The sequence below is a fragment of the Mus musculus genome, chromosome 10 (assembly GCF_000001635.26).
Source record: "Mus musculus strain C57BL/6J chromosome 10, GRCm38.p6 C57BL/6J".
NCBI classification, from domain to species: domain Eukaryota; kingdom Metazoa; phylum Chordata; class Mammalia; order Rodentia; family Muridae; genus Mus; species Mus musculus.
In genome coordinates this window covers 84,962,670-84,985,791 of record NC_000076.6, presented here as the reverse complement: position 1 = coordinate 84,985,791, position 23,122 = coordinate 84,962,670, and the positions used below count along the sequence as shown (strand labels likewise).

The 23,122-nt window shown below is 43.4% G+C and overlaps 1 protein-coding gene and 1 long non-coding RNA gene across 7 annotated transcripts in view; one reads left to right on the top strand and one right to left on the bottom strand.

Annotated features, from left to right (window-relative positions):
• Gm34633 overlaps positions 1 to 15,420 on the top strand; it is a 33,648-nt gene extending 18,228 nt beyond the window's left edge. Inside the window, exon 3 of the long non-coding RNA XR_003948930.1 lies at positions 15,293 to 15,420. This is a non-coding gene — a long non-coding RNA (predicted gene, 34633). The remainder of the gene's footprint in view (positions 1 to 15,292) is intronic.
• Positions 1 to 23,122, bottom strand: part of Ric8b (RIC8 guanine nucleotide exchange factor B) — a 101,070-nt gene that overhangs the window by 32,546 nt on the left and 45,402 nt on the right. For all 6 annotated transcript variants that reach the window (XR_380392.3, XR_380394.4, XR_380393.3 and 3 more), the window contains exons 5-7: positions 15,701 to 15,929; positions 14,968 to 15,063; positions 5,600 to 5,744 (exon numbers count right to left, since the gene is read on the bottom strand). Coding sequence is in view for 3 of the 6 variants with exons in the window: in XM_006513625.3 (XP_006513688.1) it covers positions 5,600 to 5,744; positions 14,968 to 15,063; positions 15,701 to 15,929 (470 nt within the window). In the remaining 3 variants the exon portion in view is untranslated. The remainder of the gene's footprint in view (positions 1 to 5,599; positions 5,745 to 14,967; positions 15,064 to 15,700; positions 15,930 to 23,122) is intronic.

The following is a 23,122-nucleotide window of genomic DNA, read 5'->3' as shown; positions in this document are numbered from 1 at the left end:
TTCTCGCTCTGGCCCTAAGATTTATTTATTATTATACATAAGTACACTGTAGCTGACTTCAGGCACACCAGAAGAGGGCATCAGATCCCATTACAGATGGTTGTGAGCCACCATGTGGTTGCTGGGAATTGAACTCAGGACCTTTGGAAGAGCAGTCAGTGCTCTTACCCGCTGAGCCATCTCTCCAGCCCTATGGCTGCTTCTTATCCATTCTCTTCCTCCCCCTTACCCCCTTCCGGCAGGGTTCCCTCTCCATGAGACCAGCCTTCTCCTGCTTTCACACTACATGCATTCCATTACAGGCACCCTCAGCTCTTGGGCCCCTTCTAATAGCTCCCTTTACACATTTAGGATTCACATTTTTCTCTCATTTAGACCTCACATATAAAAGAAAATATGGGTAGCATTGGTTTTTCTGAATTCAGTTTTTGTTTTTGCTTAGCATAATTTCCAGGAAGCTGACTTTGTGAAAGTAATAAACTATAGTTATGTCACAGCTCAACACAAGTTGGTAACCTGACTACACGTTAGCATTTTGGTTCCTGCTGGCTAGAGAAGTAGGCTGCCCTGGCACAGATGGGGATTTCAGACACCTAGGCGTTCCTGCCATGCCTAGTCTGTTAACACTTGACCCTTCTTGCTTCTGACTGCTGCTTACTGCGCTACTCTGTGGTTTGAGCACAGACTACAGCGCCTTCACACTGCACATGGGTTTGTGCATCTTTAAGAAACTTCAGCTACTGTGGCTGACATGACTTGGCCTGCACATAGACCTTGCTGCTCTCCCTGCTCCCCCAGAGCCAACCCCTTAGGCACAGTGCTAACACTGCTGCACCAGAACACCAGCTGCAGCCTCCCCTCCCCCCTTGCCCACATGGATGGATCTATGGATCCCACAGACCATCACCTCCTAACCTCCCTCCCCCCACTCAACACCTTATCCCTCAACTGCAGGTCACACCTGCCAGAAAACCAGCTGGGTTGCTGCAGACCTCCACTCTGTTTCCCTAGACCCAGTCCCTCAACCTCTCTGGCACAGCAACACACCACCAGCTGTGGCCTCCCTCCTGTCCACTTCTCTTGTGGACCCCACAGACTATCCCTCCTGACCTCCCTCCTCTGACTCATCACTGCTTCCCAGCCTCCATCACCAGCAGGCATTCCCTATGAACACACAGCCTAGCAGACCAGTAAAAGAACTAGCACACAGCCATCACACACTCTGAAAATGCAGACAGGAAACAGAAACTGAAGAACAAAACACCCACCCAACAAAGACAAATCCAGAAATCAGCACCTAGACCTATAATCACCCCAAACCCAGACACCTAGATGCCTGTGTAAGAACACAATAACAACCAGGGCAATACATCTCTACTAAGGCCCTGCAATGCTACAACAGCAGGACCAGAATATTCCAACACAGGAGAAGCACAGGAAAAAGACCTTCAGATAACAGAGGTCCTTAAAGAGTAAATGAATAAATCCATTAAAGAAATCCAGGAAAAGACAAACAATTGGGGGAAACGAATAAATCCTTCAAAGAAAGCAAGAAAAAAATAAACATCTGCATGTGCTTTGCCATGGGGAGGTCAAACCGGTGCCAGCATGGAGCCTTCCTCACTACACTCTCGTCTCTTTGGAGCAGGAAGGTACTCTGCAGGCTAGGGAAGGGAAATATGGACACCCACGCAGCCACAGCCTTTGATCGACAAGATGTGATACAGGGAAATGGTGGTACAGAACATTCAGGAGCAGCCGACCAATTCTGATTTGAGGCCTACTCCCTGCGAGGGAGCTCATGCCCGGCACTGCCTGGGTGGCCAGGAACCAAAGCCTGGCTAGTCCAGAGAGCTGGGGTAGAACCAGATTGACTGGCAGAAATCAACCAATCCATCAATCCTATGATTCCTAATGGCATTCTGCTATACTCAGAGATCAGGGCTCTGTCTAGTTGTCAGCACAGAGGTGTCCTCTAGCAGACAACAGAAGCAGATGTAGAGACCCACAGCCAGATATTATGGGGAGAGCCTAAATGGGGAGGTCCTCACTGGGTGTTTCCCCTCACCATTTGGGGAGTCCCAGAGGAAAGTGGTGTCCAGAGAGACTTAAGTGGCAAGCACGGGGCCTACAGGCGTCTGCACCAGGTCCTCTGTGTACGTGCTGTAGCTGTGAACTTGGTGTTTGTGTAGGACTCCTCACTGTGGGAGCTGGTGTGTCTCTAACTCTCCTGCCTGCTCCTGAGACTCTTTCTTCCAGTTGGCTGCCTGGTCCAGACTTGACATGAAGGCTTCTGCCTTGTCTTACTGTTTGTTTTGTCATGGTTGGTTGTCATCTCTTGGAGGCCTGTTCTTTTCTAATGGGAGATGGAAGGGGAGTGAATATGAGGGGGAGGGGAAGAGGTAGGGACAGGGAGTGGTGGAGGGAGGGGCGACTGTGGTTGGCATGTACTGTAAGAGAGAAGAATCTATTTCTAATAAGAAGTAGGAAGTTACTTGCTGGTCAGCAGCTCCTTAGTCGCAGCACTGAGTTGCACCTGAACAGCAGTGCCTCCTCACCAATCCCTGCAGCCCTCAGTCCTCAAGCAACAAACTGCTGCAAAGGGTAATTTTCACCTGTCACTTCACATGGACACTGCGGGTATTTTCATCACTAAGGGTTTGGCTGCTGCAGTTATTTGCATAAGTAAATAACATGAGGGTGAAAATCCTGACTGTTTTGTATACTTCTGTGTGTAGCATAAAAATACTCATCACATTCATTCATTCACTTATTATTTTAACTATCGTGGGTGCTTGCACACATATGGAGGTCAGAGGTCACCTGCAGTAGTCGGCTCTCTATGTATGGAACCTAGATGTCTGGGTCAAATGCAGGTGGTGAAGCCCAAGAGCAGGAACCCGTCTGTATCCACTGCGCCATCTCACCCGCCCTTGAATAAATGGGTTTTATTCCAAGAATACATTTATACAATTCTAATAAGATTGGAAAGAAAATCACGTGATTACACTAAGATATTTCTTTTTTTTTTTTTTTTTTTTTTTTTTTTTTTTTTTTTTTTTTTTTGGTTTTTCGAGACAGGGTTTTTCTGTATAGCCCTGGCTATCCTGGAACTCACTCTGTAGACCAGGCTGGCCTCGAACTCAGAAATCCGCCTGCCTCTGCCTCCCAAGTGCTGGGATTAAAGGCGTGTGCCACCACTGCCCAGCAGAAATTTCAAATTTTAATTGAAAAAATCCAAAATCCAAAAACAAAAACCAAGCAACACAAAAATAACTGCGCTGAGCTAGGCTAGGTCTGAGTTCAGCTGTATTAGAAAACTTCCCAAGTACTAGATATTCTAGGAAGAACAATGCCAACTATCTCAAATGAAAATAACCACAGAGTTCACTTGCAAAGTATGTGCTGCATTTGCTAAGCACCGACTCACCAGTAAGGTGGCACTGTCCTTAGATACATACTCATTATGAATTTTAAAGATGTACAAGTTAAGAAATGTATGTTCACTATAAAAAAATCTATACAGAACCAACAGTCTTCTCCGTGAGAAGTAACAGTGCTACGAACACAGTAATCACCCAAAGCCTTTGTGGGTGTGAGTGCAGGCAAGCGTGCCATGGCACGGGTGGAGGGGAGCTAGCCTCGGCTAGCTGCCGGTCCCAGCCGCCCATCCTGCTTTCTCTTGTTCGCACTGGGTAAGGCCTCTGCATGGAGATTTATGTCCGCCTCCTGTGGACATCATCGCTGTGGGAGCACTGGGATTACAGACACGCACAGCGGCGAGCGCGCGGCTTTCCGTGGGCTCTGAGGATTCTGAACTCGGGTTCTCATGCTGCGTATCTCCCTCCGCTCTGACATCCAGTTTTAAGTGAGTGGGCAACGGGTATATGTGCTGTAGTTTTATGAGCGTGTACACACACACACACACACACACACACACACACACACACACACACGCTTTTTAAAATGGGTGCAGATGTGTGTGCCTGAGTTTGTAGAAGTTAGACGACAACTTTAGGCATCATTTCTTTGGAATGCTGTCCAGTGCCTTTTGAGGCAGGGTCTCTCACTGGCCTGAAGCCTGACAACTGAGTTGAACTGTCTAGCCAACAAGCCCCAGGGATTCTTTTCCCAGGGATCCTCCTGTCTCTGCTTCTCCACTGCTGGGATTACAAGTGTGTGCCACCAAGCTTAGCTTAGTTACCCACCTACTTACCTACCTACCTACCCACCTACCCACCCACCCACCTACCTGCCTACTCACCCACCCTCCCTCCTTCTCTCCCTCCTTCCCTCTAATTCAGATCTTTGTGTAAGCACTTAACTAACTAACCTATCTCCCTATAGCTCATTTGTGATCTAAGAAGATCCAATCAGCCACTATTTTGGCAACACATGTGAGCAACTGTGATAACCATTTGATTATAAGGTGTAAGTCAATCTTTTTCTTCTATTTATTTATTTATTTATTTATTATTTATTTATTTATTTAGGTATTTTCTTCATTTACATTTCCAATGCTACCCCAAAAGTCCCCCAAACCTCCCCCTACTCCCACTTCTTGGCCCTGGCGTTACCCTGTACTGAGGCATATAAAGTTTGCGAGACCAATGGGCCTCTCTTTCTACTGATGGCCGATTCAATCTTGTTCAAGAAGAAGCTGAAGTGAAGCCATGTTACCAGTGGAGTGTCCTTAGTGGGTCAGGCAGTGGTTTGAAAGAGGGTCAAGCACCTGACACCTGTCACTGCTAATAACCGTTATCAACATTATAACAACATTTCAATTATGTTGCTAATAATGTGCCATCTTTATAGGAACGTAACTGGTTAAACTAAAAAGTCAGAAACAAGGTTTAAGGATACAGAAGATTTAAAAATTTGAGGAATATAGCACAGTGGTAGGGCAATTGACTAGCATGGATGGGACCCTAAGTTCAACAGAGAGGGAGAGGGAGAGAGGAAGAGGGAGAGAGGAAGAGGGAGAGGGCGGGGGAGATTTTGACAGGGGTGTTTTTCATCTCTTAACTATCTTACAAAACCGGGGTTCATCAAAAAATGAAATAACAATCAACTTAGATGTGATTTCTATACAAAGATACTATACAAAGAAGAGATATTACTTGTTATCTCAAGGGCAAAGGCCACACCTTAACAGACTTCTGGACATCCATCAAGTATATCACATGAGAAACATTCTGTGACCACAGACTGAAGAGTCAGTGAGGAAACCAACCTTTCCCTGGGATGTTGGGAGGAAGCAGAAGCAGGACCGTACTGGTCACTGGTCACCTGGATTAAGACAGGTGTCTGACAATGGCTCCCAAGCCGGAGACACTACAAGGTCTGGGGTAAGCACACACAGGCAAAGGTTAGACGCTTGTGTGTTTGGGAAAGTATGTGTCTGCATGCCCTGGGGAGGTGGGGAACACACAACAATGATGACGAGTACTACTTCTGGTCATCTGCGTAGCCACTCTTAACAGCAGCAGGTAAGTAGTCAGGCCTGCAAAGACTGCAATAAAATGCTATACCCAACAGGAAATTTTCTTAAATTTCCTCCCAAAGATAAAAAACATAAGGCAAAGAGAGTTTAACCTACCTCTCTCTTTGCAAAGGACAAAAAGGAACTCAGCAGCAATCTGCTTGACTCCGAGGTCAACATGTGTCATGAGACGAACCAGCTTATTTCTCACGGTTGAGCCGACTTCTGGTCGATTTGTCACATCTCTCAAAGGCGGTAAAACCTGATTGCAAAGGTGAAAGAAGCCATCATCAATGGAGGGTGCTGGGATACATGAGAGTGGCACGAGGCAATGGCCAATCTTACAAGGAATTATAACTAAGTTTTTAGCATGAGTAACAAATAGAAATAACTGTGAGCTTCCAAATAACATGAAATAAACTACCATCATAACCAGCAACATCCAGACCTCAAATAATCTCATGTATGGTTCTGTGTGGATAGAAACATGTCTTCCCTGTGCTATTGCAGCACCTGCAGTGTTCTGGTGCCTAGCAAAAATTAATTTGAAGTCTGTGTCACGTTCTTCTTTCTTGCTGGCTGTGACAGCACAGAGGCTTATGATCCACGTACATGGAAGGCTGAGAGAACATAAAAGTTCAAAGTCTGCTTTAGCCCCATCAGAGCGACACTGAGTCCAAAAGCAAAAGGGGGGTTATAAAGCCAGTTAAGTGCTTTCTGTGTGACCGGATTCAATACTCAGAACACAGGAAAACGTCCAGGGCATGGGCTTGCACAGAAGGGAGTGGAGACAGGGGGATCTAGTTGGCCAGTTTCAGGACAGTGAGGGAGAGGGAAGAGTGAGGGAGAGAGCAGATGGTGTCTAAGATGGAGCATCTGAGGTTGTCATGTCTTCTACCCTGTACATACATGTGGGTATGTTCACACATGCACCTCCCCCACCTGCAGCAACATCCATGCTTTCCCATTCTTTCACATACTTCCTCAGTGGCCCAGGCCATACTGACTGCTCAACTCTTTTAATTCTAACAGCATAATAGATATTTAATTCATGCATTTTAGTTGTTTAATTGTATAATGGCTATTTCAGATTGAATATTCCTAACTCCAAAATCTGGAACCTTTGAGTGCGGACATGATGTCACAAATAGAAACTGCATGTGACAGGGAAAATGAACATCATGTGATAGGCTAGGTAAAGGGATGCTAAAATGTGTAAACAACCTTAAAGCTCTGGGGATCAGCTGCATACACAACATGAAAGGGTTTCGTATTTACCCTTGGGTTCCACTGCCAGATATCTGGGCAGATATCCCTAAATCTAAAACCATTACAAATCTGAAGCACTTAAATCCAAAAAGTTGGAGGAGAGATAACCTTTCTTCACCAACGATTTTTCTCTATTCTAGCTACAATAACAGCTCTCTGTCTCTGTCTGTCTGTCTGTCTCTCTCTCTCTCTCTGTCTCTGTCTCTCTGTCTCTCTGTCTCTCTCTCCCTCCCTCCTTCTCTCCCTCCCTCCCTCCCCACTGGTCTCCTCTCAGTGAAGGGAAACCATTCCCTGACCTCTTCCCTCGCTGACTTTACTGTTTCCCATTCCCCACCAACAATCTTCCACAATCCTTCTCATGCTCTGACCACCTGGAATAGCAAATATTTACTGTGTGCCTCTTTCCACTAAAGTACATTTTAAGATGCACACCTCATGCTGTGGGATGTGTCTTTCTGAGCATCTCTCTCTCTCCCCTAATATCTTTTTAAAAAGTTAGTTTCATAGGGATGGTTTTCTCCTTTCTTTATTAGTCTCTTCCAAGTGCCTGGAACACTGTAGGTGTCCAACAAATATTTGTTGACTTAAACGGGAAATGAATAAGTCCAAGTGATTTTAATTATTGACCCATTTATGTTACTATAAGAAAATACTCAAGGCAAGCTAACTTAATGAAGAAAGGAGTTTTGTTTAGTGTACAGTTCTGGAGAGTGAAAGCAGGAGAACAGGAGATCCTACCCACTCCTTCTACTGCTCCTGAGGGCCTAATGGAGGAGGATGTCATAAAAGCAGGGGTGTTTGTAGGAGAAATAAAAGGCCAGGTAGCATTCAAGGGTCAGGCCAGCTCCTCAGTTTGTCCTGTAAGAGCTGAAGGGTCCCATAGGAACTACCTTGACCCCACTGAGGCAGTGCCCACTGTGGAGTTTCCATAAGGCCATACCTCTTAAAGGTTCTACACCATCACCCACCACTGCCATTCTGGTGACATCAAGTCTCTAAGACATGTTCTTAGAGGAAAAACTATACCCAAGTCACAGAAAGTGCCTTCTATATGAACAGTCCTTGCGCTAGGAAATGAGGCCCATTACAAAGTCAAAGTACATTTTACTCTATACCTATGTAGGCTGTATACATACAGCATTTATTTAATCTAGTTAACTGATTTTCCCCTTCCATCTCTCTTTATTTACAGTGAGTGTACCAGGAAATACAGGGAATTGAAATAAAGCTATAAATTAAAACAGAGACCACCTGTCAGACAAGGAATTTATCCAAATGTCTATAAGATCCACATATAAAATACCTCTAGAAGGGTGGAGTATAATGTAAGGCATAAGGTAACCATAAAACACATCCTATTTGACTGAGTCAATTCAATTCTACTGAGTTTAATCCTTATCTCTAGAAGAATGAGACACCCAATAGGTGATTTCTACAGACTGCCTTAATATGCAGTGTGTACAACTACAGACAAAAGTTAGCATGCAGAATCTATCAGTTAATTTCTGGGGTTTCTTAAAGACTTACTGCCCTGCTGTTTCCTGTCACTCTCAAAGGGCACATATACATTGACACTTTCTTCCAATAAGTTTGATAAGTTGTATCCAGTTTTTCTCTCAAACACAGCATTTCTTCTCTGAGTCTCTAGACTAATACAACCTGGGTCAGTAATTTCCAGTTTTCACTTGTAATTGCTCAAACACAGAGCACTCAAGGCCAATTTCCTTTGTGTACGACTGAGCTAGATTTAATAAGGTAGTTGCTACTACATGTAATAAGTAATTAGACATAGCTTCAATTACAGCATTATCATAGTTAATTATCTGTTATTTTCCCCTTGGTGCTAGAGCTTGAGTTTGTGGCCCTGTGACTGTCAAGCACGTGCCCCACCAGCGAGCCACGCCGTTAGGGTCTGCCTTTCTTGAGCACTATCTACGCTGTATCCTCTGTAGAGGCTTGTTTTTCTCTTTCCTCCTCCTTCCTCTGCCCTTTCTTTTCTTTAAAATCCAAGGACCATTTTATTAGAGTCTGAAAGAAAAACAACCAGACAGGCAGGCTGTACATTTTGGCAGCTGCTAGGAGGGAGATGGAGAAAAGGAAGAGAGGAAGTCAGGTCTTTGAGTTATAATCAGCACTGGAGTCTGTAAACAGTGGTGGAACAGGGACTGGGGGAGTGGAGTGTCAGGACAAATATGCTCAGGATTTTGGCCAACATCCAAAGAGCAGAAAAGGAGACGTTAAGCTTTTCAGTTACCATTCAGGAAAGTGGGCGGGACTAGCAGTGAAGATCTGTAAGTGACTATGGCAAGGGAGGCTCCTGGACAAGGTACAGGATGTATATTCATTATCTCCCTGTGTGTAGACTGTGCTGTATTCTCCTTGCATTCTCTAAGGGTCCATACATTAAAGCATGATCCCTACTATGGTGGTGGCAAGAGGTGTAAGCTAACCTTAACTGTGAGCTCAGGTAACAGGCTCACAACCATCTGTAATGGGATCTGATGCCCTCTTCTGGTGTGTCTGAAGACAGTGACAGTGTATTCATATACATAAAACAAGTAATATTAAAAAAAAAAAAGACCTCAGGGCTGTTCTTAGGCAACTGTGGAAGCCTTGCAGGAGAGCGAGCTGTTGGAAGGGCGAGTGCACGCTGGCTTCTGCGTGAGATGCTCCCTGTGAACGTGCACTTCTGCCACGTGCCGTGCAAGCCTCACCTAGCCAAGCCAGTGCCAATGCCTTTCTCTTCAATCTCTGGGACCAAAGAACCTGTTTTCTCTGTAAACTTAGGCTGCCTCAGGGTTTCACTGCAATAGTTACGAGCAGACGGTAACATGAAAAACTGGTACCAGAAACTACTACAGAGTTGTAACTATATGTAAACCTTGTACATATCCTGTATTCTATTGTAATAGTGTATGTATACTGTAACTACATGTATTATTGTTACTATAACTATACCTGAAAATGGGGAGGCAGCTTTGGAATTGGGTAACTAACTAGAAGAGGTTAGAAGAATTTGGAGGAATAGGCTAGGAAATTTCAAGTGTTATAAATGGAGTTTAATTGGAAGTTCTGGTAAGGGCTCAGAAGAGGAAGGAGCTAGGAAACTAATTTTGGAAGGAAAGTAGAATCTGATGGGAAAATGGGGGCTGTGGGGAGGGGGAAACTATCATTATTCTACTGTCATAAAGAATTTGACCACACTGAATTCATGTGCTAAGACAAGGCTGAAATTAGGAAAGCTGAACTAGTTTATTTGAACAGAGAAATTTCAAAACAATAAAATACTGGGCTATGATGTTAGTGTTACTGGCTACTGTTGGATTTATAGTAAGTGTTGGAAGCAAAAGGAAATAGAGGATTAATAAGATTTGCAGCTTACCTAAGGAATGAACAGAAAAAGTGACTAAGGGAATGGTTTAGGGAAGTACACAGACAGACTGTTAGATATCAGCAAGAATGCTAATTATGAGGTTCCTGTAAAAGCCTTGAGGCCACCTCCCAAATCGTCCACCCCCCATTACAGGCCAAGAGATCTTTCGGGATAGTGTTGTCTCAAGGACTGAGCCCAGGGTGCTCTCTGCTGGCTTCCGATACAAGACCAGCACAGGATTTGTCTCCCTGTGTCCATCTGATAAGGTTCTGTTGCTGCAGCAGTGGCTCAAGCAGAATCAGAGTTCATATCAGAGGCGGATTTTTCTGCTATCTACATGGTGCTGATTCTGCAGGTATGCAAAATGCAAGACTCATAAGATCATGACAGCATCAATGAAGATTTCCAAGACGGCCAAGCAGAAGTTTGCTGCGTGCTCAGAGCCCCTGCAATGAGTGCCCAGTAGGATGATACACATTGGAGATGCTGGAGTGGAGCCATAAAAGGAACCCCAAAAACAGGGCGATCAGCAGCATGATCAGCAAGCAGTCAACTGGCAATGTTCAACAAAACTCAATGCCCTTCTCCGAGGGACTTTACACCAATTCTCCACTTTTGTTTCTTTTTTGGAATAAAATTATATACATAGTGGCTGTGCCATCAGTGCATACTGGAAATAGAAAAGTCATCTTGACTTTATAGACAGAAGGTTGTCTTGACTCTAGGAACTTTGCACTTCTTGTTGTTATTGTGTGTGTGTATGCATGCAGGCATATACGTGGGTGGCAGACAACACTGTGTGTCCTGTTTATTACTCTGTGCCTTATTCCTTTGAGACAGGGTGACTTAGTGTACCTAGAGCTAGGCCAGTCATCTTCATCATCCCTCCTATGCCAAGCACCAACAGTGCCTAAGATTGCACATGGCCATGCCCAACCTTTTTACCTAACTAGGACTTGAATGCAGGTCCTCATGGTTAAGCAGCAAGTGTTCTTACCCTCGGGGCCATCGGCCCAGCCACTGGTTATTGATTTCAGACAGGCTTTCACTATGCAGCTCAGGTTGCTACAACCTTGTACCTTTGAAGGGGCGCTAGAGTGAGTTAAGACTACTGGGAAGTGGAGTGACCATATTTTGCACTGTGAGGTCATGAACGTGCTAGCTGAATACTGGCTTTCCCCTTCTCTGCTTCCTGGTCTGATGAGAAATGAACAAATGACTTAAATTGCTATGTCACAACTTGAAGCTGCTGTTGCTACCGTGCCTTCCCTACCATGAAGGACCACACTCTTAAACTATGAACCAGAATAAATCCTCTCTCCCTAGATTGCTTCTGTCAGGAATTCTGTCCCAGCAACAAGCAGTGTGACTAATGTGCCCTGTGATGCCCTACAGTCCCACTGGGATGGCAGTGAGATGGTTATCACCGGGTGGATCCCTCATCCTTGGACCTTCAGAGTGACAGGCTCAGGCCTCCCCTTCTCTGCGGTATTCTTCAGTGTCCTGCCTCTGGGATACCACTACCCTGACAGAACCCAGGCCAACACACCTTAGTTCTAGTTATCCTTTCACCTGTCTTATCTCATCCCTTACGTATACTGCAGTCTTTCCTGAGGACACACAGGGTCTTACATATTGAGGCGTGAACACAGCATGTGACTGACTGACAGGCTTCTTTAGCTGTCCTCATTAGAAAGTGCAAACATAGACAGTTAACTCGAACCTTGATCTTGCTTTTATTAAGAAGTAAAAATCATAGAAAATAAAGTATTTTCATTTTATGTGTATGGGTGTTTGCCTGCATGTGTGTGTCTGTGCATATGTAAGGCAGTGCCTGCGGAGATAGCAGAGGGCACTGGATCCCCGAGAACTGGAGTTACAGAGAGACGGGAGCTGTAACATGGGTGCAACGAGTGCTCCTGACCTGTTACATCTTTCCAGCCCCATAAGATATTTTCCTTTCTCTCTCTCTTCGTATTTTATTGAGACCAGTTTATCAAATAGCTATAATATACTTTATTACAATAAAATTGACAATTTCCTAATTTGTTTGCATCATGAAAAAATTCCATTTCTTCAAGAGGCCACTTTTAAATTCATAATTTACTCTCGATTTAACAGTAATATTACTGAGAAAATATTTCTGTTTATCAAGTCCAGAGGAATGAAAGCAGTTATCTTATCAGGATTTAAGAAATATGCAAAATTAACACAGCAATTTGTTTAATAATAGCCAACTCAATAGAAAAATGTTTTCTTTTTTTTAATCTAACTTTACTTTTTCTCTCTCTTCTTTAGATTAGATATTTTCTTTATTTACATTTCAAATGTTATCCCCTTTCCTAGTTTCCTCTCTGAAAATCCCCTACCCTTCCCACTTTTCCCTGCTCCCCAACCCACCCTCTCCTGCTTCCTGGCTCTGGCATTCCCCTATACTGGGGCATAGAACCTTCATAAGACCAAGGGCCTCTCTTCCCATTGATGGCCGACTGAGCCATCCTCTGCTACATATGCAGCTAGACAGGAGTCCCACAAGTTGTTTTCTTTGACTGGTGGTTTAGTCCCAAGGAGCTCTGGGGGTACTGGTTAGTTCGTATTGTTGGTCCTCCTATAGGGCTGCAAACGCCTTCAGCGCCTTGGGTGCTTTCTCTAGCTCCTCCATTAGGGATCCTTTCATTATTCTTTAGCAAGGTTCTTCTAGTCAAGGTAGAATGCCTTAAAGGAATCAAACTTATAAGTAGGTTGAACTGGTTGGTTAGTTTAGCTTGCTAAAACAGCTACCATGCTTCTAAGGTATCTCTATTCAAAAGCAGTGAGTTTGGGGCTGGAGAGATGGCTCAACAATTAAGAGCATTGACTGTTCTTTCAGAGATCCCGAGTTCAATTCCCAGCAACCACATGGCTCACAACCATCTGTAATGGGAACCGATGCCCTCTTCTGGTGTATCTGAACATAGCTACAGTGTACTCACATACATTAAGTCAATCAACCAATAAACGAGTTCCTGCTTTCTAATGTCTTTTATCAGCACTATTCATGTGCTTGATACACAGTAAAGAGTCCACTTCATTTTCACCATGTATCAAAATGACAATGATTAATTTATAAATGGCCAGTGAAGTAGAGGGTTGTGTTAGTAATGGCACAGGAAAACTAAGAAATGGGAAAGGAGGACGGAAAAGTATGGTATTAATTTTGGCTATACCGAAGGAAAACTACTACACATCCAATAGTCAAAATGAGCAGTTCATTATAAATGTCCACCGATCTGAGGATGGCTCAGATTTGTGTTTTAGCATACGTATCTGGGAATCATCAGCATACAGATGTGTTCAAAATCACTATACCAGGGTGTGATCAACAAACCAACAAGAGAGGAATGAGGTGGACATAAGATGCGTTGTCTTAGGCATGCAAACATTTTGTACTGGGATGATGACCAGTAAAGGTCTCTACTGTGTCCCAAGAGTCAAATGAAGTAAGAGCTTCATGGAGGTACGAACTTATATCCAATGCTACAGAGGGCAGGCACTTAAATGCACCTCTGTCCACAGAGGGCTGGCCTAGCATGCACCACACACTGGAGATGGTGGCATGAGGATCAGGAGTTGAAAGCCATCCTCAGCTACATAGTAAGTTAGAGGACAGTGTGGGCTACATGGGACTCTGTTTCCTTTTGAAACAAAAAACAAACAGAAAAAGGAGTTGTAAAATGTATTGGAATGTTCTGGAAAGCTGCCTGGTGTTGGTGGTTGTAAAGTTAAGGGAGTCTAGTCAGTTCAAGTGTTCAGTAGCAGCCCACAGTAGGTAGAAGGCTGATTCAACCATATTGTTGAGCGCAGTTAATGCTGTCTAGAAAGGAGTGACTACAGCCATGAACTTCATGTGCGCTTGCCTAGGCGTAAGAGAAGGAAAGGCACAGAGGAGCAGAAAGCACTGAGCAAGGGGCCTGAGAAGAAGGTGAGTGAGGCTGAAACTGTCAGGAGCCTGTTACTGTCCAAGTCTTGAGTTTCAGAGGAGTGTGAGCAGTTCAGAGCTCACTGCTTCTTCTCAGCTAATGCCCCATCTCTCTCTCAGTGCACTATGTGAGCCGCACTTTCAAGACATACTCAAAGGATGAACTCTGGCCACTGCCATGCCTGCAACGCCTTTAGTTGCCAGGACTGCTCTCACTGTGTGTTGTGGCAGCCACCCCTCATCCTCCACTCTCCTCCCACACACAGCATCTCAAGTCTTCTCAACCCACATGAGGTCCTCCTATCAAGCCCCTGAAAGCACTCCAGTGCTTTCTCATCTTATTCTGAGAGAATCCAAAGTGTTATCCACGCTTGCCACTCGTCCACCACCGCACTGACAGCCTCTCCCTTCTGTCTTCTGTCACATTAGCTGCCTTGTTTCCTGCGTCTGAGAACACTAAATGTCTTCTCTCTGATAGATCCTCTTCAACATTCTCAGAGACACTTGCTATTTACCCAACTTTCTGCTCACTGTCACCTGTACAAGGAGGTGCTCCTGTGTCACAACTCTCCTTTCTGTCCCTCTGTTTTCTTTAGGACACTTCCCATGCGCTAAGTTATACAGGTACTCTTTTCATCACCTCCTGTAAGGCAAAGCCCATGAGAGTAACAAGCTCAGTGTGGAGCACGCAGAGCAACACAGCACACAGCACAGAGACCCCAGTAAACATTTGCTGGTTAAATGAATGAATAACAATGTGCACAAGATCATTTACTTCTGGCTGGAAGGTTTCTGATCTTCTGAAAGAAAACTATCACGAGACTTTATTAGTTCTATGTTAACAACATATATACAAAGTTTTAACTTTAAGATGTAAGCAATTACCTGATCTTTGAGAAATTTTCGGATGTTCCGATGGGCTCGGGAACATTCTGTTAATAAGCTGAGAACTGGAGTTAGACCCTCTCTATAGCTGCTTCCCTATAAAGAAAACCATGCATGCCATATTAGTTCAGTTCCTAAGGCTGGGGCTCTCCTCCATGTCATCTGAGAATAGGAAGACTTTCTTGAGGGGAGGGAGGGGAAAGGGGGGAGGATACCAACGTTTACAAATGACTTTAAAAGTTACTTTATGTAATATTTCCATAAGTTATCTTCATTTTACTATGTGGTTTTATCTTTCCTGCTTCTTCCTACATTTTTCTCCTAGGGTTTACACAAGCCCAGCCAATGTGCTTCAAAGAAGCAAAGGATTTTGAGACCCATCTATGTGACACTGCTGCCTTTCAGGAGAAACTGAGTGACAGACTAGAGAAATTTGAAGACAAAATACTTTGAACATGTCATTTGGAGAGGTTAGTTTTTACTTCTGACATTTACAGGGCAGCTAATTTTTCCTTTACTTTCAGACATTAGTTATAAATTTGGTGTAAAATACAATTTGAACATTACATAAATTCCTTGGTTTCTTCCAATGTGTCATTATCATGGTAATGTTCTTGGAGAAGTAGAACTATATAGCATGCCAAGCACCAAGGACAAGCTGTGCGCTCATGCTGTGTCATCTCTATGCGGGGCACATAGGGCTTAGGTGCGCCTTCCCACTCCAGCAGCTTACCTTATCAATTCTCTTCTCCATAAAATTGAGTAAAACGTGAATGGCCTCCATATTCATGCCATTGTATACCATGGTACTGTTTTTCAAAGCTGTGTCTTTCTCCGTTGTTTTATCACTGGGCAGTTCATCTAGAGTTGCTGCCTCTTGGGCTGTTTCTTCATGGGTTAATGGACAAATGAGAACATCCAAACAAGAGACTGGAACATTGCTTAAAAGGTTGACGGCATTACTGAAAGGCAATTTGAAAATACAATTATTTTAATTTGAGTGAATAGGCTTTTAAAATGCAAACATAATACAAAGTTCAGAGGTGACTTTTAGGAGTCAATTAAAATTTTTCTTTTTCAAACTGAGCCATTAATATGACTTGGCATTTACTAAAAGAAAAGAAAGACCTGTCTTAACCATACCCACGACAAAGTAAAAAGGAGCAATGGTAAACGGACAGACACAATGACAGGACAGCACGCCACCTTCTGAAACACTGAACAGGAATCAGGCAGCTGTAATGCCAGCTCTTTAATCTACTGTGACAATGGTGGCTCTGCATGCTCGTCAGGGCCTGAGCTGCTTTTGTGGGTCCAGTGCTGTTTATTGTCCCTCCGATTACAGCACCAAGCACTTGAGAAGCAATGTGATAAGCAGCTTATCACAGGCAACAACATTAAAGAGAAACACTACAGTATCAAGACTTGGGTTTTTTTTCTAATGTACAAAATACAATTTTTTATATTTCAAGGGAAAGCACAGTGCCCCCTTTCCTCTCTCACCGTTGGCTCTCACACTACTGTCCCATCTCTGTCCCAGGCCTTGTGACTTCCCTGGATTGTATAGGAGCCTGGGATGCACACCAGCAGGGGACCCAAACCTTGTATTTTGGCATTCCCTAAAAACCTTGTCCTAGCGCCCAGTATTCAAGAGGATAAAATGGTAGTAGAGATTCAGACCGAGGCATGTTTGCAAAGGAGATCTTTCTCCACATACCGTTTCACAGTTTTATCTGCCAGGAGAGGCAGTGTTCCTATGTGAGCTGATTTAATAGCCTGTACCCCAGGACTTCCTGGTAAACAACAATGGAAAGACAGGCATTACATTTCCTAGTGACACAGAAGCACGTCTAAAAATAACCACATCCTGACTAAAAATAAACCCTTGCAAATGTAGTTTAAAAGTATAACCGCCTGGAAACCAAAGTCAGGGCTTAATCCAGCCGATGCTGTCTTAATTCAGATCATAGCAATTTAAACGTAATTCATAGTGACATTCTAAAAAATAAAACAAAAAGAAAAACAATTTGAAGCATGGTTTTATTTCCCATGAATCAATATTTTATTCTCTTTATATTATGGAAAAAATTTTAAAAAATCATTTCTGAAAATCCGTTATAAATTAGACAGTACAGAAAATGAGTGACAATAAAGAGTGGTATGAACTGTGGGTCAGGAAACAAGTGAACTGTTGTTATGAACACATGGTCGCTGGTAAAGCCTAAGTTACGGTTGTCCTCACTGAAGCTGCTGTCAGTGCCACACACTCTCTGTCCTGTCATTTATGACTCTCAAAGGCAATTAAAGTACAACACTTTCCACACAAACTTTAGATTTCTTTTCTTGCAAGCTTCCAGGGTACCTAATTTATACTTTAAAATGGCTTGCTTCTCACTTAAGCATTTGGAAACTATTATTATTAGGAACCAGAGTCACTCGGGAGAAGAGAGAGGAAGAACTTTACCTAAGAATTACTCTCTAAACCGGTACAAGCCATTCCAAAATGCTATGATTTCCCCCTAAACACAAGACGGCCATCTCTGGAAAGCATCAGCAGTGTGACCCTCTGCATCTATCCCAGACCAGGCTGAAGAGTTTGAGAGTCGCTCTATTACAAAGGGCTGGTTCTCCTTTACATCCACTTCCAGGAGGAATGTTTAGAAATTCAGCATATCTAGGAAGCCAAATGTAGAGCTGGAATCAACAAATATTTGGATGTTTAAGGCTTTTCTTCTCATTACCTATTGAACTCAGTTCTCAAACAGCTACAAAATTAATTTTCTGGCTCGCTGTGTTCGAGCTATTCTTTTTAAGCAGGAAGGTCAGCCTTCTGAGCTCTGTCATTCTCTGACAGTTTTATTTGTGGTAGAAGAGTACATGAGATTCTCCAGCTTCCAGAAGTCGGTGCCAATGCACAGGTTTGCACAATGGTGTTTGCATTCCTACTCCAGGGGGTAGAAATGCTGTGTATATTACTCTCCTTTCCAGTTCCCAGAGACCATTAATCACTGTGCTGTGACACCCCACCCCCCCAGCTCAGGCTCCCAGCCCCTCCTGATACGCAGAAGGCTTACCAGCTGTGGGGAGGGAGGACAACCTTAGATTTGGCCTTCCATCAACTGCTGAACTCAACAAACACTGACAGTGAGGTGCATGCTAGCGGCCCACACCAATCCGCAGCAAGCAATGAACCTTACAGTCACATAGACTTTCTTCCTATTGAGGCTTATGTGTATATTTTCAAGCCTGGAAAGAAAGCTAGCCAAATCTGGAGATCTTCAAAAGATTCTCCTGATCTCTTTCAGTTAATAAAAAAAAAGAAAGAAAGAAAGAAAGAAAGAAAGAAAAGCTTATTATTTTTTCTTTTGTGGGAAGAGCACCTAAGATCTAACCTTTTTACCAAGTGTTAAATATATGCTACAGTATTGCTAATGGTAGACTCTGCTGTACAGCAACAATAGATGATACCACTCCCCCACGCCTCCCTTCTAGGCCATCACTAGCATAGGACCTCACCCTCTAAGTGTCTCTAGTTTAGATTCCTTATTAAAAGAGGATCATGCATGTGCCTGGTTCATTTAACTTGTTAGCATCTTCTATATCTACATACGTTCTTGGGAGTTTTAGGACTTCCTTCTTTGTAAAGGTGGGATGCTGTTCTGTTACACGGTGGGATGCTGTTCTGTTACATGCACACACTTCCCACATTTTCTCTGCTTATCTAGTGTTAGAGATTTCAGTCATCTCCCTTCCCTGCCCCGTCTCTATCTTTTCTCCTCTCCTTATATTTCCCTTATCTATTTGTCTGTTGACAGGCGGTCTTCATGTCTCTGACACTGTGAATAGTAATATGATGACCATGAGTATGCAAGTATATCTTTGGGACATTGATTTTTATTGCTTTGGAATGTACAACCATCAGTGTGGTTGCTGAAGCAAATGGCATGTCTAGTTTCAATTTTTAAAAGAACTTCCATACTGTTTCGCACAATGGCTATATTGTTTTACCTTGCTGCCAGTATACACAGATTCTCCTTTCTCTACAGCCTAGCTTTGTGCTGTTCTTTAAGCAGCCACTATAACAGATGTGAGGTGAATCTTAAGGCTTTGATTTGCATTTTACAGATTAGTAATGCTAACCATGTTTTCGTATGCACATCTTTGGAGAGCTGTCTAGTCAGATCCTTTATCCTTCCTTCTTGCCTTCTCTCTCCTCTTCTTTCCTCCTCTCCCTCTCTCTTTTTTTTGGGGGGGGGGTGCTGTTAACAGTCCTGTGCTGGTTATAGTAACAAGGCCTGTAATCCTAGCTCTCAGGAGGCTAAAGCAGGGGTTAGCTGAAGACTAGCTTACGATACATAGTGAGTTCAAGGCTAGCCTGAGCTACAAAGCAAGACTCTGCATCAAAGCAAAACAAACAACAAGTTCCCTATCTAGATACATTTTAGATGCTGCCTCTGTAAACAGGTTCCTATGGCACAGGGGTACTTTCACTCTGGCAGTCTCCTGCACTCACAGGTTTTCAGGTTCATGAATTCCCACCTAGCCATTCTTGCCTTTGCTGTCTGTTCTTCTGGTGTTGTACCCACAAATCATTGCTAAGACCAAGGTCTATGGGCTTATTTATCCTATGTATTCTAAGTTTACTGTTTTAGACTTTACATTTAAGGCTTATATGTGCATAATGAGAGGTCATAGTTTAACTTCATTATTTTACACGTGGCAACCCACTGTTTCTTGAAGAAAGTATATGCATTCTTGGCACCGCTGTGTGAGTACAGTTGACTACACATTCATAGCATGTAGGTCTACTCCCAAGCTCTTTAATCTGTTTCATTGGTTTATGTGTCCATTTTCATGTAAACACTACAGGAATTCGCTACATTATAAAACCAGGAACTGTCATAGCCCTGTAGCTTTGTTCTTAAGCAGTACCTCAGCTTTTTGTGGTACAAAGAGGGAGGGAAGGGCAGGCAGAGAAGGGAGGAGGAGGCAAGCAGGTTAGAGGAAGATGAAAGCACTTAGTCTATCTAAGCGTCCTGCTTCTCTTTATGGTAAGATGGTTTGCTGATGACATTAAACTCAAGTTTTCTAGGTAAGGTTGTAGAAGCACAATTGTGATTACTGCATGTTAACTGGTTTGTGTGATCAAAAATAAATCAGGTAATCCCACAGAGACATTAAGTCCAAGAAATATTCTGTAAAGTAGGATAGGGCACATACAATTACAGAGTTACATAAAATGATTCACTGGGGTACAGAAAGAAAATATTCAATTTTTATCTATTTGTGCTTGAAGAGACGAAGAGAAATCTCACTTTGCTGTTTAACCACTGCACTGACACTGGCGCCCACACCTGAGTCTTACATGATGTTCTGCCTTTTCACCTACCGGTGAGGTGCGGCAGCAGGGATTTGTCCTTTCCTTGGTCTCACTCAAATTCTGAATTGGTCATAATACAATCAACCGGCTACACTCAGGTAGGTTATGGATTGCTTTACCCATACCTTTTTGTAAGGGAGAGGGATGCTCTCCGGGGCCTCAAACCTGTTAAACATGCTAACCTTGCACAAAATCTTCAGTCTTGCTTCAATAGTTTTAAATTGAGCAAATTCTTATATAATGGGCAAACCACTTTAAGTGATTTCTGAAAAGGAAAACAGTAGCGCTTTTTTCTTTCTGACAAGAAAATGGCAGAATCCTTTGTTTGCTACATCTTAAGTAAAGCCAGGAAGATCCTACTGGCTACAACATGAAATCAAGTTTCTTTTTTGAGACTGGCTCTCACGTGACCCAGGATGGCCTTGAATTCACTATGTAAATACTTTGAGACTGAGTCCCACACACACCAGCAAACCATCTGGCCTTAAACTTGCTAGGTAGCTGACTATGACCTTAAACTCTTGATACTCCTACCTTTGCCTCCTTAGTGCTGAGGTGACAAGAATGCACCACTAGAAATGTGTTTTAAAAACTTGGAAATTGAGCCAAGGAGATGGCTTAGAGGGTAAAGGCACTTGACCTTTATACCTGAGGTTAGTCTCTGGTATAAAGAAAACCAACTCCATAAGCCTGTCCTCTGATCTCCACAGGAGCACCCTGGCACGTATACATAACCCCACCTCATACACACATACACACACCCTTTTATTTTTTAGTTGTAAATTAATCAGGCATGATATCAGACACCTGGAATCACAGCACTTAGGAGGCTGAGGCTAAAAAATGATTATATCTTATTGTGTGTGTGTGTGTGTGTGTGTGTGTGTGTGTGTGTGTATCAGGTATATAGGAAGGGAGGAGACATGTAAGATCTTTTTTCTCTTTTTAAAAGGAATATTTTTGTGTATCAGTATGTAGATATGCACACATATGTAAAAGTGTACTTGGAGGCCAGAAGAAAGTCTTGGATCCCCTAGAGCTGAGTTAGTTACTGTTGTTGTGTGCAACCTGAACTGGGTGCTGGGACTTAAGTTTGGGTCCTCTGTAAGAGCGAGTAGTCTGTGCTCCTAACTGCTGAGCCACCTCTCCAGTCTCATCTTTTTATTTTTATTTTTTTAGCTAATCACTTCAGGAAGTAAATAATAAAGATGCAAGAAAATAATGGAACAATATTATTCTAGTTATTGATAAATGCCATGAAAAAAGTGAAGCAGAGGATAATACAGGCGTAGGTACGTCCATGTGTGCACGTGGTTTCATATGCACAAGTCTTCATCAGGAGGCTGGAGAACTGATAGAGCAAGCTACATTTGAGCTGAGTTCTAAATGATGAGAGGGAGCCAGCCTCACAAATACCTAGGCAAAAAGCACTCCAGCAATTCCAGATGGAGCGAAGGCACAGGCCCAAATAAGCAGGCGATGTCTAGGGAAGAAAAAGGCAGACTATTTTGAATACAGAGCCATCTGGTTTGCAGAACAGTAGGCTTTCAGAGGCAGGGAAAGCGTGGACCAGTGCCATGAAAATGTTTTGTTTGACAATAGGAAGAGAGACACTGTCAAAAGCAGAATGTTCCCCTAAGAGTGAGGCCAGTGCCTCAGATCTAATTCCATGGACTCATCCAATATTACACAATGAGAGACAGCTCTCAATCAGAAGAAGCTGATGTAACTGGCATATGGCCATGGTGGGAATATACTGCCCGGTTCATTATACAGAGCCTACATGACGCTTAGTATTTTCCCCTGAAGTCTTGTAGTAAAGATTGAGACGGTTTGAGGTTTCTATGGCTATGCCAAGAAAGAGTTTGAAGGCCTTTAGAACCCCAGCAATCATACCCACCTCCCCCATGCTGCCAAGCCATCTTGCTAAGTAAAAGCAGGCTATTAGCTGACAGGGCTGTGTGAGGCCTGGGCCAGGTTGTCAAGGAAGAAAGAGGGAAGTGACCTGGTAACACAGCTTTTCCCAGATGGGGCTACAGGTCCTAAGTGTACAGATCACAACAAACAAGATGAGTTCCTGATCCGCATGACTGAGAGGGGCAGTGACAACAGCAAGCAGACATCGGCTTTTTGAGGAACTGTGCCTGCAGTGGAGAGGAGATCATCCGCCAGATTAGATCCCTTCCCACGGGGCTGTGAGGTTGTTGGTCTGATCTTAGTTGGGAGTGGTGAGACTCTTATGAGGGAGAATGGGTTGAACTGATGTTCATGGCGAACTGATGTTCAGGAATACACAGGCTAGAAGTAAACCTGAAAGTCTTTTGATAACAGAAAAATTATTCCCTAAAGGTAGGAAGTGGTCAAGAACAGGCCAAGGACAGATCTGTGAGGAAGACCCTCACTTCAGATCACAGTGAACTTGTCCTTTAGCGATTGTTACTGAAATCAGTCACTGAAAACTACTCAAAACTATCTCATGGTCTTTCTATTCTTGTCTTGAGTTGTTATTTTACTTTTCATAATATTTATGTCTTGTCTCCCCATTTAGTGTCGGTTCCTCAGAGCATATGCCGTGGATGTCCTTATGACACCTTAGAACAGCACTCAGCGGGACATGGTTTCAACAATCCTTTCTTACCTGGAAAACTTATTTACAGAAACTAAGTTTAAAAAGAGCCAAGAGAGTTAACAATAACAACAACAAAAATGAGTCCTCTCTGCCCTCTCCAAAGTGGATATCTTTGTCTGTGCTCTCCTATCTCTCATATAAGCTTG